The 18066-nt window shown below is 36.9% G+C and overlaps 1 protein-coding gene across 2 annotated transcripts in view; it reads left to right on the top strand.

The window, feature by feature from the left end:
• The first annotated feature begins 298 nt into the window (after nt 1-298).
• SUPT3H (SPT3 homolog, SAGA and STAGA complex component) overlaps nt 299-18066 on the top strand; it is a 524138-nt gene continuing 506370 nt past the window's right edge. The window contains exons 1-2 of one of the 2 annotated variants that reach the window (XM_044252039.1): nt 299-500; nt 13160-13260. In XM_044252039.1, coding sequence (XP_044107974.1) covers nt 13160-13260 — 101 coding nt within the window. In that variant the 5' untranslated portion in view covers nt 299-500. The remainder of the gene's footprint in view (nt 501-13159; nt 13261-18066) is intronic. The other variant, XM_044252029.1, reaches the window with a different exon arrangement.

The raw sequence follows: 18066 nt of genomic DNA, 5'->3' as shown, positions 1-18066 counted from the left end.
GCCCACGCTTTAAAGAACGGCCCGGCCCTCCAGCACCCTTCCATTCTCGGCTCAACTCCACTCCTCTGCCTGCAGGCCCCGCTTTGAGGCCCGCCGCCGGGACCAGGGTGGCCCGGGGCTAGTAGATCCGCTGCCGGTGCGCTCCATGACGCCCCACCCCCGGCGAGCGTGGCGGAAGTGGCTTGCTCGGGAAAGGAGACCACGGCCACCTGGCCGAGCGCGCATGCGCCAGCGCCCGCGCAGCTAATGGTGGGGGCGTCTACTGCGCTCCCTCCTCCGTCTCCGCAACCCCCGCCCCACGGAGAGTCGGGCTCACGCCATTTTGTGCCCCCCCCACCCCTGCCCCGGCCGAGCCACCTTCTCCCTTTCTACACTCTGAGCCCTCCACCCCGCCCCTTTCCAAGCGTGTCCCGGGCCGCCGCAGCAGAAACCGCACCATCTCTCCCCACATTCTCCACGCGGGACGCGCAGCCGTGCCTACAAGTGTTCTTAAAGCAGAGGTTGTAGGGGGTGCGGGGGGCGGTGCGGGGCGGGCGGGGAGAGGTCTGCGAAGCGGGAGGGACGGCGCGTGGCGAGCCCCGCGTCTCTGGGCCCCGGCCCCGCCCTGGCCCTTGTCCAAGGGCGGCCGCGGGGGAGGAATGGGCGTTTGCGCTCTAGGGCTGAAGGGAGGACGGTCGTGTGAGGCACCGTCCGGGTTCGGCACCCGGTCCTCCCGCCGAGCGTGGAGCTAGCCGGCTCTTGACTCCTCCCCGTCGGCGGGTGGGCGTGGGGCGAGGGGAGCTGGCGTGGCTGGGGTGTGTTAGGCACCTTTTGCGCGTCATGTAGCTAGTGTTTTGCTGGGAAAAATCTTTACAGAAGGAAATTGCTTTACGGGCAGGGTGGAAGAAGCGCTGGGAAAAGTGTAGCGTCCTGGAAAACGAAAAGCGCCACTCTGTTCTCTGGGGGCTGGGCCCACATCTGTGACCCCTGGGGAAATCATTTAGCCTGCCGTTGGCTGGTAGTTGCGCTCTGTAGATGAGGGAAGTAATAGCCTAGCTCAGAATTGCCAGGGTTATATAAGGTCATACAGCACCAGGCACCGATCGATTACATGTTAAGTGTAATTAATTTGAGTCTCCATGTTTTGAGAAGTTCAGAGTGACTGTGATCCTGTTTTCCAAATTAAAAATCAAGACGCTTGTTTTAAAGGAAGAAAAAAAAAATCAAGACGCTTGAAGGTCGGATAAGCGAGAGTAGATTTATAGGAACAGCGGAATGTGATATCTGAAGCTCGGAGACGACACTAACACGTGTTATTTATGTCCACTGGATAAATTAGCATACCTTCGTGAGGCTGATACAAACTTGAAACTGTTTCGTTTGAAAGAAATTATGTATTTATCTGGGAGGAAGGGACCTAGGGTTTTAGTATATGTCGAGAGTCAGAACTTTGGAAATGGAATTGAGTTAGCCGTGCAGAGATTTACTTGAAGACCGAACTGAGGACAGAACTCCCGGAATTTCTGGTGGATGTTTCAGAGAGACTGGATTTGACTGAATATGAGAACAGTTTTTTGATGGTACTTGGCAAAAGGAGAATGCACTTCATTGCACTTCTTTCTTATCTCTGGGAATATTCAAGCAAAGATCTAAAGCAGCCTAAGTCTAGAGCAACAATGCCCAACATTGTAGAACTTTCTGCCCTGTGGAAATATTCTGTAATCTCTGCTGTACTAATATGGTATCCACTAGTCTTAGGTGACTCTTGAGCACTTGAAATATGGGTAGTGCACTGAGGAGCTTAATTTTAAATTTTATTTTAATTAATTTAAGTATAAATAACCACAAGTGGCTGGTCACTGCCTTATTGGACAGCATAAGCTTAGAATTTAGACTCTGAGATCCCTCCCAATTCTGGATTTGGTTGAGTTTTAAGACAAGACAACTCTTGGAGCGTTTATTGCCTTTGGGAATCATAATTATATTCAAATAAAGCCTTTTGCTCAAATATTATGGTTCAGTGCATGGTTCTGTTAGTACTTACTTAGGCCTTGGCAAATTAAAGCAGATCATTCTTTTGACTCCTTAAGTTGTACAGCTAATGCCAGATTTATCCGGAGAGCCATACTATGCTATCCCGATAGCCATACTATCTGGCATTTCCTTTAATCATATTGTACCGTATTGTGACCGTGGATTTTCACTATTCTTTCATCATTTCAATGTTTTTATTCCTGAAGTTTTTTTTCCCATTTGAAACATGGTATTTTTTTGTTTTATAACTTTTGTATAATAAAGTGAGTTGATAGTTTCTAATAGTTTTTGAGAATTGGGCCATTTTGTATTATTTTATTTTTTGAACATTTTATTTGAGAGAGAGCTCTAAGGGGGTGGGGGAGAGAAGCAGAGGGAGAGGGGAAGCAATCTTCCTACTGGGCAGGGAGCCTGATCCTGGGCTTGATTCCGGAACCCTGAGATCATGACCTGAGTGGAAGGCTACACTTAACCGTGTAGGTGCCCCAGCACTGGGCCATTTTAGAAGTAGTTTTGCGGTTATTGGTATTCAAAACTTTTAAAGAGATAGTCTGAAACTTGGTGATATTTGTAAGATTTTTTTCTTTGAAATATGTAGATTTTTTTTCTTTTTTAAGCAGATGTCCATAAAGTTAAGTTTGAGAACAAAACTTAAAAAGCGTTTTTTGTAGATAGCACCCTTAACTCGGGCCTGGTGTTTGTAAAATGATGTTCTTGATCTCAAGGCTGAAGATAATCGTTAGATATAGGCCAAAAACTTAAAAACTCATGGATTTAGCATATATAGAGAATAGCCTATAACATACGAGTCAAAATGGGTTGCTTCATATAAGTGATTGTATACCCCGTCTTCTCTGTGACAGTCATTGTTTAGGGCCTGTTTTTTGTGGCATAAGTATTAATAGAGGCCCTCTCATATAAAAAATGTCCCAGTTGGTACTACATAAAAATATCACCCTACTTTTATTCTTGTTGAGATTTGTAGTATGTAATCTTAGGAGGATTAACCATGTTGCAGTCTTACAAATATACTGAAGTATTGAGAGCTTGTGTGCTTAAATAATAGATTATCTGGAATAAGGCCAGAAAGTGACCTGTCCATTTAAGCCACTGGGAATTACACATTTTTGCTTCTCTCCTTATATTGAATGTAATTCTTGGGCAGGTTGATTTTTGTTTTTTCTACCTAAAAGATCTTCTGGTATAAGAGGCTACAGAGAAAGTCAGATCATGCCAATCAAATCAGAAGACTGAGTATTCTTAGTTGAAAATAATATCCATTTTATTTTATGGTGAAGTTGAATAGTGAAGTTGGTCAGAAATCCGCTTCTTATGTATTTAGGATGTTCAAGAAGGAGTTTGTTTATAGTTCACTTAAATAGTAAAGAAAAATACTTCAGCCAAATGCACTATTGTATTAATTTATACTGTGGTAGATAAATGTTTTATTGAGAGTCAAACACACTTGGTTTGAGTCCTTACTCTGCTGAGGTTTAAAAGATGTAATCCATGTGATACATTGTGTACAGCAAAGCACATAAAAAGTAAGTGCTCAATAAATATAAGCTGTTTTAGCCTTAAGTTTATTGATTTTTTAAAAGGTTTTATTTATTTGAGAGAGAAAGAGAGAGAGCACAAACAGGGGGAGTGGCAGGCAGAGGGAGAGGGAGAAGCAGACTCCCTACACAGCAGGGGGAGCCCGATTTGGGACTGGATCCCAGGACTCTGGGATCATGGCCTGAGCCGAAGGCAGTTGCTTAACCAACTGGGCCACCCAGGCACCCCTTAAGTTTATTGAATAAAGGATCTGGAGGAGATATTGATGTTCTGAGTTACATTGTGGATAACTGCCAAGAAGTACTTAAATCTAATTCTGAAAACCCAAGTTTAGTCCTTCCCTACCATATTCTGTCTTTGTGACTTCAGTTAAAGTATTTAACTTCTCTCAGCCTCAATTTCTTTTTCTGTAAAATGGAATTAGTATCTCAGCTTGTCCTAGCCTTTTCACAGGATTGTTGAAGACTTTAGAAGAGACTGGCATAAATTGCTTTGTGCAATTTTATGGGTGAAACACATTAAATGCTTTACAGACATTTCATTATTTAATTGGTTTTGTCTCAACTTGTCAACCTACTACCTCTAGTAGAGACTGACTTTAAATCTGCAAAAATTGTTGTATATTTTTATTTGTGAAACTGTATAAAGTATACCAGGCACTACCTGAGGTTGCTCTTTTTAACAATACTGTAAATCATTGTATTGGTACTTTGCTGATCTGGTTGCAATATATTTTCTCTTCCCAAGATTGATTTATTTTGGGGTGGTGGTGGTTAGGGAGGGAGAGAGAATCCTAAGCAGACTCCACAATGCACACAGAGTCTGACTTGATCCCAGGACCCTGAGATTGTGACATGGCGAAACCAGGAGTGGATGCTTAACCGACCGAGCCACCCAGGCATCTGTGACATATTTTCTACACAAAACAACTCCGTATTACCACTAAGGGAGACCCAATGTTTTAATGGGCCTTTGATGTATTCCATCTACTATGCAAAATGCTGTATCTCATTTATTTATCCAAACATGTCATTCCCACTTAATAGGTGATACCGAAGAGGCTGTTACTTTCTGGAATGGATCTGTCAGTTTTTTGGCATTATACTACTGCCTCTGATAAGATCTGGTGGATAGTTAGTGGATATTGAAGGTTAAATAAGGTACCTAATATGAAAAAAGCATGCTGTCTGGCATATGGTATGTAGTAGCTGCTGAAAAAATGGTTGTTCATGAAATTCATAGGGCAATAAATTGAAATAATTTATGTGAGTGTACTTTATAAATGGAAAATACTATACAAATATGAATTATTTTAAAATCTCCGAGTACACTCTTGCTGTTTTAAATGCCATAGAGGTTCTATGACTGAAGATTGTATGTTTCACTTCATTCATATTATTTGCTTCTGGATCTTTAAAGGACTACTCCTAATCACAACATTCCTTCTTTGAGAATATGTATGTTTAATGGTAATGCTTTGTGAAATGTTTTTAAGAAACTGTAATTTTGCTTGGATTCTTCTTTCTTCTTCTTCTTCTTCATCATCATGATAATGAACTGAGTGCTTTCTATGTACCAGGCACTGTCCCAGGTGCTTTAAAAATATTGCTTCATGTAATCTACAAGGGGAGTACACTTTTAACCTGCATTTTATTTTATTTTTTAAAGATTTTATTTATTTATTTGACAGATCACAAGTAGGCAGAGAGGCAGCAGAGAGTGAGAGAAGAGGAAGCAGGCTCCCTGCTGAGCAGAGAGCCCGGTGTGGGGCTCGATCCCAGGACCCTGGGATCATGACCTGAGCCGAAGGCAGAGGCTTTAAACCACTGAGCCACCCAGGTGCCCCTTAACCTGCATTTTAAAGATGTGGGAACTGAGGCAGGGAGGTGATGTGACTTGCCCAAGAGCACGTTGTAAGTGTGCCTGTAATTGAACTCCAGAGCCCAGCTATTTATTGCTAAACTGACTCAGCATAGGCAGATATTTTGCAACAAAGTTCACTATGACAAACACATTGTGGAGGTCTTGTGAGTTAATTATGATCAACTTTTATTTGTATGTTCCTCGTGGGATAGTAGAGAGAACTCTGTGGACCAGAAGTCGGGACTTCAGTTTTAGTCCCAGCTGTATCACTAAATAGTGAAGTGTCCTTGGGCAGTTTAAGAAACCCCTCTGGACTTCAGTCTCCTCACCTGAAAAATGAGGGATTTGGATGAAATTAGTTTTTCTCAAACTGTAGTTCCGAACCTCAGATGTCTTTGGTTCCCCCCCACCAGTTTGTGTAGTTATAGTTTTGTCGGTTATAATGGTTTATCCGTTTGCCTAAGATTTAATTTTAAGCAAAGAATTTCTGAAGTCAGCAGTCTCTGAGATAACTTAATGACAAGTCCTCGACTGCTTACTATGTATACAGCTTCTCAGTAATTTCACATTATTTTAGTATGTTAAAGGAGATTGGCATTGTTTACAGATGAAAAAAACTAAGGCACTAAAATGGGACATCCATGAATTTTTGTAAAAATACGTATGTACATGGACAGAATATTTCAGGTTATCAGCTACCTGGGATCAAAGCCTGATTTTTTGTTAGACTTATGTTCTTTACCCAGTTTTTATTTCCCCTTTCCTCATTGGTAGGGGGATAATACATGATCTCAGGGTCATGAGATCGAGCCTCCTATTGGGCTCTGCACTCAGTCAAGAGTCCCCTTGGGGTCGTGTGTGTGTGTGTGTGTGTGTGTGTGTGTGTCCGTCTGTCCCCACCTCTCCCTATGTCCCGCCCACCTGCTGTGCTTGTGCATACACATGCTATCTTATTCTCTCTCCAAAATAAATAAACCTTAAGACCTAAAATATTTCAAGTCTCTTCCTTTTTTACAGTTCTCTAGTAGTTTTACATTATATCTAACTGAAATTTGACCTCCATGGCCTAGAAGGCTTTATATCATCTGACCTCTTGCTACCTCTCAGACCTTTTTATTTTCTACTGCTTATCTGCTTTGTTCTCTTCACTTGAACCACATTGGCCTCAGGATCTTGGTACTTTGCTATTCTTTTTGCCTGGAAGTTCTCTAGAGCTCCCTCCTGGGCTTCATTTATATCTTCTATTAAATGTTACCTCCTGGCTGAAAACAACTTGTTTAATTTGTTTTCATAGCATTTGTCACTACCTGGCATTGTATTTATATGCTCATCTCCTGCATTGTAACATCGTTTTTTTTTTTTCTAGCTCAGTCATGACCATATCCAGAGCTCTTACAACAGTGTTTGGTCTGGAGTAGGTCCTCACTAAATAGTTAGGAATGGATAAAGCCAACGAACAGGTGGGGCATTGGCTTTAACTAAGGAGGTGCCTTGAATGTAAGAGAGAATTAGGAGAAGGTATGGTGGTTTTGAAAGAGGGGAGTGGAGGGAGTTAGAAAATAAAGGCTTTTCATTTCTCTGTGAAGGGGGAGGTACAGGTGCAGTCAACTGCCAACAGTTGGGAAGTTTATTTTATTAATAAAACTAAAGTAATGTGTGTGCACTGAAATATTTAAAGTTCAACAAAAGAATTCAAAATGAAAACATTAGATGACAGGGAAAGGAGAATTCCTGATGATCATGAGTCTGGAAAGTCTTCTTGGAGATAAATGAGCTTAGGTTGGGCTTTTCTAGGCAGCTAGGATGTGGAGAGGAAGCAAAAGGTATTGCAAGGAGGAAGAACTGTAGGCTAAAGGTTCAGAAGAACCTGAGATGGTCTGGGAGGTAACTGGATATTTGCTTTGACTGCTGTGGGAAAGGAGGCTGCAAAGGTCCTGTGGGTCTGATTTTAGACAAGTTTTATCCTCCAGGTGAAGGAGAAATACTGGATGCCTTGAGTAGAGGAGTAACAAATAATTCTAAATAAGAATGAGTACTTTGGAGATGGTATACAGAATTAATTAGAAAGGTGGGAGGGCGCCTGGGTGACTCAGTCATTAAGCGTCTGCCTTCGGTTCAGTTCCTGATTCCAGGGTCCTGGGATTGAGGTCCACATTGCTCCCTGCTCAGTGGAAAGCCTGCTTCTCCCTGTCCCGCTACTCATGCTTGTTTTCCCTCTTTCTCTGTGCCTCTCTCTGTCAAATAAATAGATAAAATCTTTTAAAAAGATTAAAAAAAAAAAAAGAAAGGTGAGAGATGTGTTTAAAAGGTACTGTAGTAAGTGTATTTGTTAAGGTGAGATTGGAAAGGAAGAGACTGCATTAGAATTGCTTTATTAAAAGAAAAGATGCCAGGAGCAGATTGCATGGATGTTGTCAGGAGAGGTGCTGGCGAATCAAAAACTCCATGGATTTTTTGAACTTCTGTGACTGAAGAGTAGTGTTGCTCTTAATAGAACTGGGAATGTTGAACCAGGGAAGCAGGTTTGGAGGGGGAAAATATACTAGGAAATAGTATATTACAGAGGAGAGTTTCTCTGTCTGTAAATATGAAGCCTTTGATAATTATATTAAAATGGTGATTCTCTATTTATAGTATAGCTAATAACTTGTCATTTTGATCATTGGTTGTTCCTTATGAAAATTTGTAGCTTCTTACTCATACTAATTAGAATCAAACTAATTTTGGTTAGGAAGTACTTATTCCTGTTCTAGTAGTTTTTAAGAAAAATAATTGCTCAGTGAATGGTAAGGAAAAATATTTGCTATCATATTGCTTTTTATGGTGCTTCATAATTTTCAACGTACTTTCACTTCTGCACTTTGATTTTATAGTAATCCAGTGACATGGATAGTTCAGATGTGCTGTTCACTTACCTGGTTTTGTTTGTAATGCAGTTAAATATGCTTTATTTTCAGATTGTTACAAGTATTAAATCTCAGGACGGTTTTCCCATAATAATTGAGTGGGTCTTAGCTGCTCCTCTTGTCTAAGAGGATCTTGTGCTTTATCTAAACTCATTCCATTGAGTATATCTGATCTGTTCACTTCAGTAGGCTATAAGCTACTAAATGGCACAGATACATCTTTCTTATCTTTCTATCCCTTATTACACCACTCAGTAATTTGATCATTCATGCAACGTTTACTGAGCATCAGCAGTGGTAGGCAGTATATTAGGTATTAAAACTACAGAATAAGCAGTGTCCTGTCATTAAGGTGTTAGCAGGTTGATGACAAGGAAATAATTAACACTGTAGTGTGTAGTGTGAGAAATGCTGTGACTGATGCATCTTATTTTAGGTCCTGAACTCATTTGATATGGGGTAAGTGAATACAAATGATCTTTAGTTATGAAAATACAATTAGCATTTTCAAAAAAATTGCAGTTGGTTTTGAAACAGTTAAAAATTATATGTGAATCATCTGTTCTTTCAGTTATTCATGGTATGTTGCTTCTCTTTTAGCAGGTAATTGTATGCACTCTTGAGCTTTATACCTTCTGAAGTCCACTTGAAATGGGGCATATATAAATATATTGGAGTTACCATTGTGGTATCCCAAATACTAGGTATAGAAGTTTTAACACTTTGTACACTTAACTTTTTTTTATTTTTTACATTCTTGGTCATTGAATGATCATTTGGTATTATTTTTCACAGCAGGAAAAATTTGTATCATGATGTAACTTGAGGTTTTTTTTTAAACACCAGAACCAGAATGAAGTGTATAATAGTGTTGGCTTAACCATAATTGCTTCCTGCCTTTGGAGTTCTATGAAGATGAGAATGTTCTGATTGTAACAGTTTTCTATTAATTTATATTATGCAGGATATTGAGCTTATGAGTGATTGGAATTAGAACTGTTATGCTCAGAATCAGTATATAGGTCCGCTGACTTAATTTTCTTCAGCAGTGATGTAATAGAAGAAATGATAAAACATTCCACTGTCTTAATAAATGGGTAAACTGATGGATTTAACAATCCAGATATTTATGTTGTTTTGATGGTGCTGTAACTAGTAATAAAGTTTTCAACTCTTGGAGGTACTTTAAGCCAAAGATGTTTCATGGTATTTCATCTTTGGTCATTTAGCACCAAAAATATGAGCTATAATTAGAAACCCAGTAGCATGTTCATTACATTTTTGTTTAATTCACATTTTAATGTATAGGTTTACTACAATTAAAAAAAATTTGTTGTGACAGTATGAGAAAAGGTATATCCTTAAATTCCATCATTTTGAAATAAAAGATGTCAATTTTTCTACTCCAGAATAAGAGTTTACAGGTGTGACATAGTATTGGCTCTTGGCTTAACGATCAGGTTTAAATATAAGTATTAATCAGAGATGAACTTACTCTTTGGGTTCACATTTAAACTGTGGCATGTTGAAATAATCTAGGTCTCCATCTGCACATCTGAATTCATTTTGTAAAATATGGCAAACAGCTGCATTTCAATTGAAAGCTAAAACAACTGCAGGACATTAACCCATTGAGAAGATTACAGTAGGTTTTCAGTTCCATGTTAACTGTATTTATTAGAGAAAATTGACTTGAGTGCTTCTGCTTTTAACTGACTTTTTTTTTTTAATGTCTAGGAGAAAGGAAATAAAGCATTGGGATGATAGGACTTTGATGTGTAAAGAAGTTATGTCTAAAGAAGTTAATTATCTAAGTCAAATGAAATGCGGGTATGGGAAATAATTTTTTAAAGGTTCTAATGAGCTATCAGCTCATCATGTCAGAAAAATGTTATTCACCTGTTTGATTTAAACATTAAATAACTTGACTGTGAAAGGATGATCGCGATTATAATAAACTACGATTGGGACCTTTTACCTCTTACCAATAAATACCCTTGATGTGAAACATTTGTAGTAGGGGGACAACTGAAGAGAGCTGTGGTTTTAATACAAATAAATCTACTTTCTGAAGTGTCTCCTCTTCAGAGTGTTAAAGTAGGGTGACTGGATTTGCAAAATGAGAAAGGGGCAGATTGCTCCCACAGTGTCATGGGACATTAGGCCACAGGATCGTGCCACTCACTGGCATGTCTTCCAGTCTGATATGAGTCACCTTAAATCTTAACTGTTTTTGGAGATTGGGGTTAATATATAAACTTTGAGTTTAACGTTTTCTCTGGGACATCGTGTCTTTGCCAGGGTTCTGGTGGGATGAGGGAAACCGTTTCTAAGGTCCTTGAGAGAGCCAGTTTCCTTTTTTATCACTGTCCTGATTCTGTAGGACTGTTCCTAGTCACTTCCTATTTGTCTTCCCCCAATCTTGGATTTGGCAATGTGATTTTTCTTTTTAACCTGAATTTTCTTTTCAACCTGAGTTCTAATGGTGATGCTTCTTTTCCTATATTGTTTGTAGAAAAAAGTACTTAATGTGAAAGTCTGTGGAAAAAAAAAAAATAAGGCTTAAAAACAGTCAGTGGTCTTTCATAGCGTTAGCTTCTTTATATGTTTTAGAATTTTGGTTTTCAGGCTCAATTTGAGTAAAAGGTTTTGCCTTTTATGCTCTTTCAGTTGCTCTGGCCCTTAGGGACCTCATACTAGACCAGGACTTATGCTGGCAGATAGTTGGCCTTGCCACAGGAGGATATTGGGATATATTCCAGATCTAGCCAACTTGCTAGTGTGCTGCTCATCTTAGGCCTCTGTCCCGTTGCCTTCTCTCAAACGCTTCATACATGGCCTGTCTCAGGCGGTAGTTTATAGTAGTTTTGTTATTGTTGTTGTTTTTGGTGGCTTTTTTTTTTTTTTTCTTCCCTTCAGTCATCTTCATGGAGCCCAGTCCTTCCATCTCAGAGCTTGGTAAATACCCGGGTTTGGGTTTCCTATATCAGTTTTAGCCTCCATTGCCCACAGGAGCTGTCAGGTTAGAGGATGTATTAAGAAGATAAATTTCACAGCAAGGTGAAGAATGAATTGAGATGGAAAGAGAAAAGCTATAAATAGTGCTTATAGAGAGGGCCATAACAGTAGAACAAGATGGGGAGGATGTAAGAACATAAGTAGAATTTTTTTAATTTATTTGTTTGTTTTTGTTTTGTTTTGTTTTTACAAATTATAGGGTGCAGGAGGAGTCAAAGACAGATTTTTGAGCTAGGATGACTGCTAGCTGTAGTGATGATGTCAGTACTGAAAAATATTTTACAAGGAAACTAAGTACTTAATATTTGTTGAATCGTGTTAAGGCTGTTTAGTGAAAATATTCAAGTTTCTGAGACTTGCAATTCTGAAAAAAGAGTAACCTCAATTTGTCATATAAAAGCTTTTAGTTGACCAGTAAAAGAATTCTTTCTCTGTACAATAATAAGTTAACGTTGTACGCTTACTCTGTGCTAAGAGCTTTTCTGAATGCTTTGTACAGATTAGTTCATTGAATGCTCACAACAACCCTAAGAATGTGGGATTATCATTCCCATTTTAAAGATGAAGGAACTGGAGTACAAAGAAGTTAAGTAATTTGCCCAAAGTTCTAGTAAGGTAGCAGAACTGGGATTTGAACCTAGACAGTCTGACTCCTAACTTCTGGTTTACTTGAAGTTATACTTACTTAAAGATATATATATATATATATATCTAATATCATATATTCAAATCTGCAGATCATTTTTAAGGAAAATTATATTGCAAAGTTTATATGGACAGATGAAATAATAGCTAACATTTATTGAGCACTTACTGCGTAATTGAGGTTTTTATCTACTTTCATTATTTTAACATTATTTTCACTAATTCTTGTTTATGGGACTACCACGTGCATTAAATAAAATAGCATATATTAGGATTGGCATCTACTTTTCCCCTTATGCATCAACTTAATTTTATTGGGAAAAAGTCACATTTTAAATTGATGATTTACTTAACCATGAGATTATAAAATATCACAATGCTTATTTCCGATCTACTGATTGACTTTATTATTTATATTTTAGGTTTTGGTTCAAATAGCAATTAGATTATGCAGTGGCTTTCTAAATTTGTATTTTACGGCTTTCCAACTCTTTATATTAACTCTTACTTGGAACCCCAATACATGAAATATAAAAATCAGAGTTGTTCTCTGATTCTGGATGGAACTGGGAGGGTGTGCTTTGGGACAACTGGAAGCTCCTTGAAGTATTGCCTGTGAACGTTAGGGCTCCCTGGAACACATTTTGAAAATCATGGGGTTCTAGTAAAGTATTTTGATGAATCTTTTTCTTCCATAATATGTTTATTGCCTAAGTGAGTACTTTTTTGATATTGTATTTGACTAAGCAGTTTTTTCTTCTTTACTGTTTCATTTTAAAGATTTATTTATTTGTGAGAGAGAGCGAGCACACATGTGAGTGTGATGGGTAGGGGGAGGGGCAGAGAGAGAGAAAGAGAATCCCAAGCCTACTCAATGCTGAGAGTGGAGCCCTAGGTGGGACTTGATCCCAGGACCCAGAGATCATGACCTGAGTGGAAACCAAAAGTTGGATGCTAAATTGACTACTCCACCTAGGTGCCCCCTTTTTACTATTTCATTTTAATAAAGAACATTAAGTATGGACAAGTCAAATTATGAACAAACTAGAAATTTAAAGTTTTCTATACTTTTTGAAGTAATTTATACTTGCTTCCATTTTTGATGCATTTACTTATAGTTAAATACATTTTGTAAGCTTTATTTCTTTTTTATTTAGATGAATAATACTGCAGCCAGCCCCATGTCTACTGCTACTTCAAGTAGTGGAAGAAGTACAGGGAAGTCTGTAAGCTTTGCAGCAGAGTTACAGAGTATGATGTAAGTATGTCTCTGTATCACACATTACTATTTTAAGTTTATTCAGGTTGATAAAAGACAACAAAAACAAAGTTTCTAAAACTTAACTTGGAAATGCGTACTTAAGTAAAAATGAAGTAGTCTGATAATAGTTTAAATAGCCATATACAAAAGGGGCAAAAGTGATTAAAAATAGTAGGTGGTATTATATTTGAAAAATAAATATTGGTTTATCTTTATAAAAAATGGACAGTCACATGAATATTTTTGCTCTGGTTTTATCTGTTCAAATCTGCGTTACAGATTGTTTATTCCTATTTTAGTTTTAGATTTAGAGAATTTTGAGATTGATTATATTCTTGGATAGTTCAGATGTTTTCACAGAGGTTCTCAGTTTTTCACAAATATCATAATAATTCCATGAGCCTAATTTAAATTTCTTTTTAGTTTTGATAATATCTGAAATCACTATATTGCTAAATGTTGAGAAAAAACCTAGAACATTTAAAAAACACATTTATTGTTTTTGAGAAATTATACAGTCATTAAGATTTCTTTCCTAAGGCCCTGTTTAGCTTGAGTTCTAGCTTTTTGCATTGAGTGACGTGGCTTAGCTTGATTTGGTAGGAGTTAGCACTCTTATTAGAGATGTCTGCTAGCTTATATTTTTCTTTATTATTGGTTCAGGAGACAATTATCTGCATAAGTGGGACAACACATTAGAGCTCTTCTTTTCCTGTGGGTACGTTATTTATGACATACAGGGCAAGTTGAAAAGAATGTTTCTGTTGATGATTTAGGTATCTTCCTCTTGTGGGTGAATATTGATAGTCCTCTTAGTGGATTAACTTTACTATGTGATTGTTCAAATACATATGCTGTTCATATGCTCGGTAAACATACTTTAGACAACAATGAGAACGTTTAGGCCATAGGTTCTCAAGCTTTTTGGTCGGAGGATCCTTTTACATTCTTAGTTGTTGAAGATCTTAAGTGTTTGTTTATGTAGGTTGTATCCATGAATACTTATTTCTTAGAGTTTAGGACTCTAAATTTAAATAATATAAAAAATATTAATTTATTTGGAAAATAATAAACCTATTACATGTTAACATAAATAACATGTGCCCTATAAAAATAATTATATTCTTAAACCAAAAATCAGTAATATTTTGTTAGATAAGATGAGAATAAATTTAATATATTTAGGAGCTGTATGGGGGAGCCTGTGTTTTAAATTATGGAAAATGTTAAGGGTTTATGTTGGTATACACTTCCATATGATAAGCCTTTTCATTTTAGTTTTGTTGCTTTACATTAAGAATTTTTTATGTGGCATAATGTTAATTATATTTCAAAATAATAAATGTGCTTTAGAAGGTTTACATTAAAGTGAAGAAATTCATTTTCCTGTAGAGCTGGTTCATTGATTTACTTTGTATTTTTAAAAGCTTTTAATTTCAAACTCATGAAATTACAGAGAATAGGATAATGAACTCCATGCATCCATCATCGAACCTTAACAATAATTGTGTTTTGCTAGTCTCATTTAACCTACTCTCCACTTTTCTTTTATGAAATATTTTAAAGCAAATCACAGACATCATATTTCAAAGTTGGTGGTGTTTATTAAAACAATATATTTGTCGTAGGTAAAAAAAACAAGGTCTATAGCATAGGTCAGCAAACTATGGTCATGGTTCCATGGACCGGCTGCCTGTTGTTGAAAATGAGGTTTTATTGGACCCCATCCATACTCATTTATCTGTTACCTGTCGCTACTTTCATGCTACATGACAGAGCTGAGTTTTTGTGACAGAGACCATATGGCCTGTAAAGCTGAAAATATTTATTCTGTGGCCCTTTACAGAAAAGGTTTACCTGATCTATAGAAACAGCTTTCTATAAGGGGAAAGCTTTATTTCCTTTTGGTCATTTACACTTAGGGGAGGTTCTTAGTGCATTTGATAGACTGCAGGCCACTTAAGAAAACAGAAAAAAAATAAAAGCTAAATTCAGCACTTTCTTATTAAATACTTTTGCAAACATCTTCTCAACTAATATGCTTAAGCTGGATTCAGAATGCAAAAGTTATTGTTGGCTACAGTTTTGGAAGAAATGTACATTTTCCTTCTCTTTCAGACCTCTTAGAGAGGCTACTCCTAATAGTTACATTCATCATTTATAGTCTGAAGTTATTTTTTTCCCCTTATGAATTGCTTCATAGAACAGGAAAAAAGGGCCCAAATTGAGGGAATCCTTTTAAATTTACCAATATCAGTATTAGGTTTTCAGGCTTTTGATTATATGAGAAGCAGTATATATTTATTCTTGCTTATTTCTGATGAGAAGTACAGGATTAAATCTTCATGTTTATTTTGTGTTGTAGAAATTCCATTCTGTGTATCCCCATTTCACAGTTCTGTTAAGCCTGTTTATATTGTATTACCATTTTTTAATCCTCTCCTGTTACTGTCTTTCACACCCATTCACCATAAATGGCTTTTTTTCTCCTGGCTCCCTGCTCTCTACATAAGTAACAATGTTGTAGTGTCATTTCCAGGGAATAGTTTCAATGAAAGGTGTCCAGTTGTCAAGCACAGATGAAATTGTCATGATCTGCTGTTAAATACAGAGCTGGTGGCTAGCAGGTCTGTACTACTGTTAGAGCCTTGATAGAATGGACCATATTTTAAGTTTGGCTTCTAAATAGTACAGTGAAGCATTCTTTAGGAGGTGTTTCTGTAGATTTAAAACTAAAGGATTAGCAGACAGTTGCTGGTGCAGGGGGGATGATAGCAGCTTTCCCTTACCTAGAGCAAATAACTCAGCACGTTTGCTACATGCTTCTTATCACAGCTCTTTGAATAATATGTGCTGGGAGGGTCCAGAGGCTTTTCATTTTTAAGTTACTGAACTCAAGTAGTTTACTTAACTCCATAAATTACGAAGTGAAATCTCTTCAAATCCCCATTGTAGGTACTTACTTTATTTTGTAAGAATTCTTCAAAATGAAAATTTCATCCTTATTTAAAATTCACAGATTGAAAAGAAATTGTTTTAGCTTTTTTAGTATATGATAAAATTTACTCTCTTAACTGTGTATATAGTTCTGCAAGTTTTTTATTTTTAAAGAAATCAACATTTATTGACCCCTTACATGGCAGGACCTAGATGTCTTCCACTTAGTGTAGCAATAGAGGTTTGTGGAGACACATAACTATTAGGTAATAGGATATGAAAAATTAATTTCATGGTAGTACAAAGAGTGATGAACTTCTGAGAATAAGCTTCCTGAGGTCTCTACTTCTGACTTCTTCCCGGAATGCCCTGCAGTATTCTATGAGCACCTCAAACTTAGTATGTCCAAAACTGAACTAATAGTTTTTTCAGTCAGATTTGCTTCTTTTCCTAGGAGTTTTTGGGGGCATGCAGCAACAACTATTCATTCATTGCTGCATTAGGTGAGGGCATAGATGTCTATGTGAAATGGCATCATTTGGCTATAATTTAGCATTTTGAAGTTAGGAGCTATGAGAGAGTCATGTTCCCAGTTCCCCGTAACTTCATGTTAATCTGACTTTAAAGAGACTTTAAAGAGACCTCATATGTAAACATATGTAAACATATGTGTAAATATTAGATATATATTCAACTCACACAGCATTCCTTCAAATATTGTTTTCTTGGTGCATTTAAGTTTTTTAGGAAATTGGAGAAGAATTCTTAAAAGGCAAATAGTGCTAACAATTCATTCCAAGTTCAGAGGTGCTTTAATACTGCTGACAATAGTGAATGCTGGCACTGCCTAACTACTTTGTGTACCGTTTCATTTAACCTTCACACAACCTGTTGAGGTAGATCCTATTATTCCCCTTTTAAAAATTAGATGAGGAAATTGAGACACAAAAGTAAGTAACTTACAAAAACTTGCTATTAGAGTAAGTGGCAAAACCTTATTATTTAAGCCAGGAAGTCTAACTCCGTCAAGAGTCCGTACTTCTGACATATTATGCTAAACTACATTTCAGCCAATCAAGCTTGATTTTGATTTAGAAAATTTAGTTTATGAATCAGTGTTTACTAATTTATGTGTGAGTAGTATACTCTAATGGAATAATGTGAAAGCTAAATAATTATTGTTAATTAGTATCATTAACAATGAGGTCTAATTTTTTTATAAGTATTGGATGAAGTTATTTTCATATTATCATAGCATTTATTTTAATTTCCTATGCCTAATCACCAAATATTTTTAAGTAAGGTCATGTCAATAACGAAGAGAAAGTGTAATTTTTTGTTGAAATTGTGTATTTGTTATACTTATAGGCTCCTTATTGGATGCTCATATTTGTGATAGGTCATAATTTTGGATATAAACATAGCTACATTGTTGAATATTTAAATGTTATATTTTATTGCCATTAATATTTTCTTTTAATTCTTGATAAATTTACACTAAAATATGTGGATAAACTTATCCTTGTACTTTTTGTGGAATGCATCTATTTGGAATATTTTAAGATATACATTGGTTTATAAATACAACAATAATGGGGAAGATTTTCAAATTATTTAAAATCGGTCACAGTCTTTCCTGAAAGTGAGAAAATCTGTGAAAGCTGATTGAGAACCTAAAAAGTAGTATGTAACTGAAAGTTGGTTTTACCTAGTTTCCTTTCAGAAATGAAATAAGGAAATGTTTAAGTTGCTAGACCCCAACTGAATTAAGTGCTTGAAAGTGTCGTCTTATAAATGGTACAAAATACAATTTTGAATTTGTACTGAAATATCTCTATCAGTTATCTCATGAAAAGAAAGTAAACA

This window comes from Neovison vison, chromosome 1, assembly GCF_020171115.1.
Source record: "Neovison vison isolate M4711 chromosome 1, ASM_NN_V1, whole genome shotgun sequence".
Lineage (NCBI taxonomy): Eukaryota > Metazoa > Chordata > Mammalia > Carnivora > Mustelidae > Neogale > Neogale vison.
Note: the sequence above shows the minus strand (reverse complement) of the source record. Positions and strands in the feature narration are given on the sequence as shown.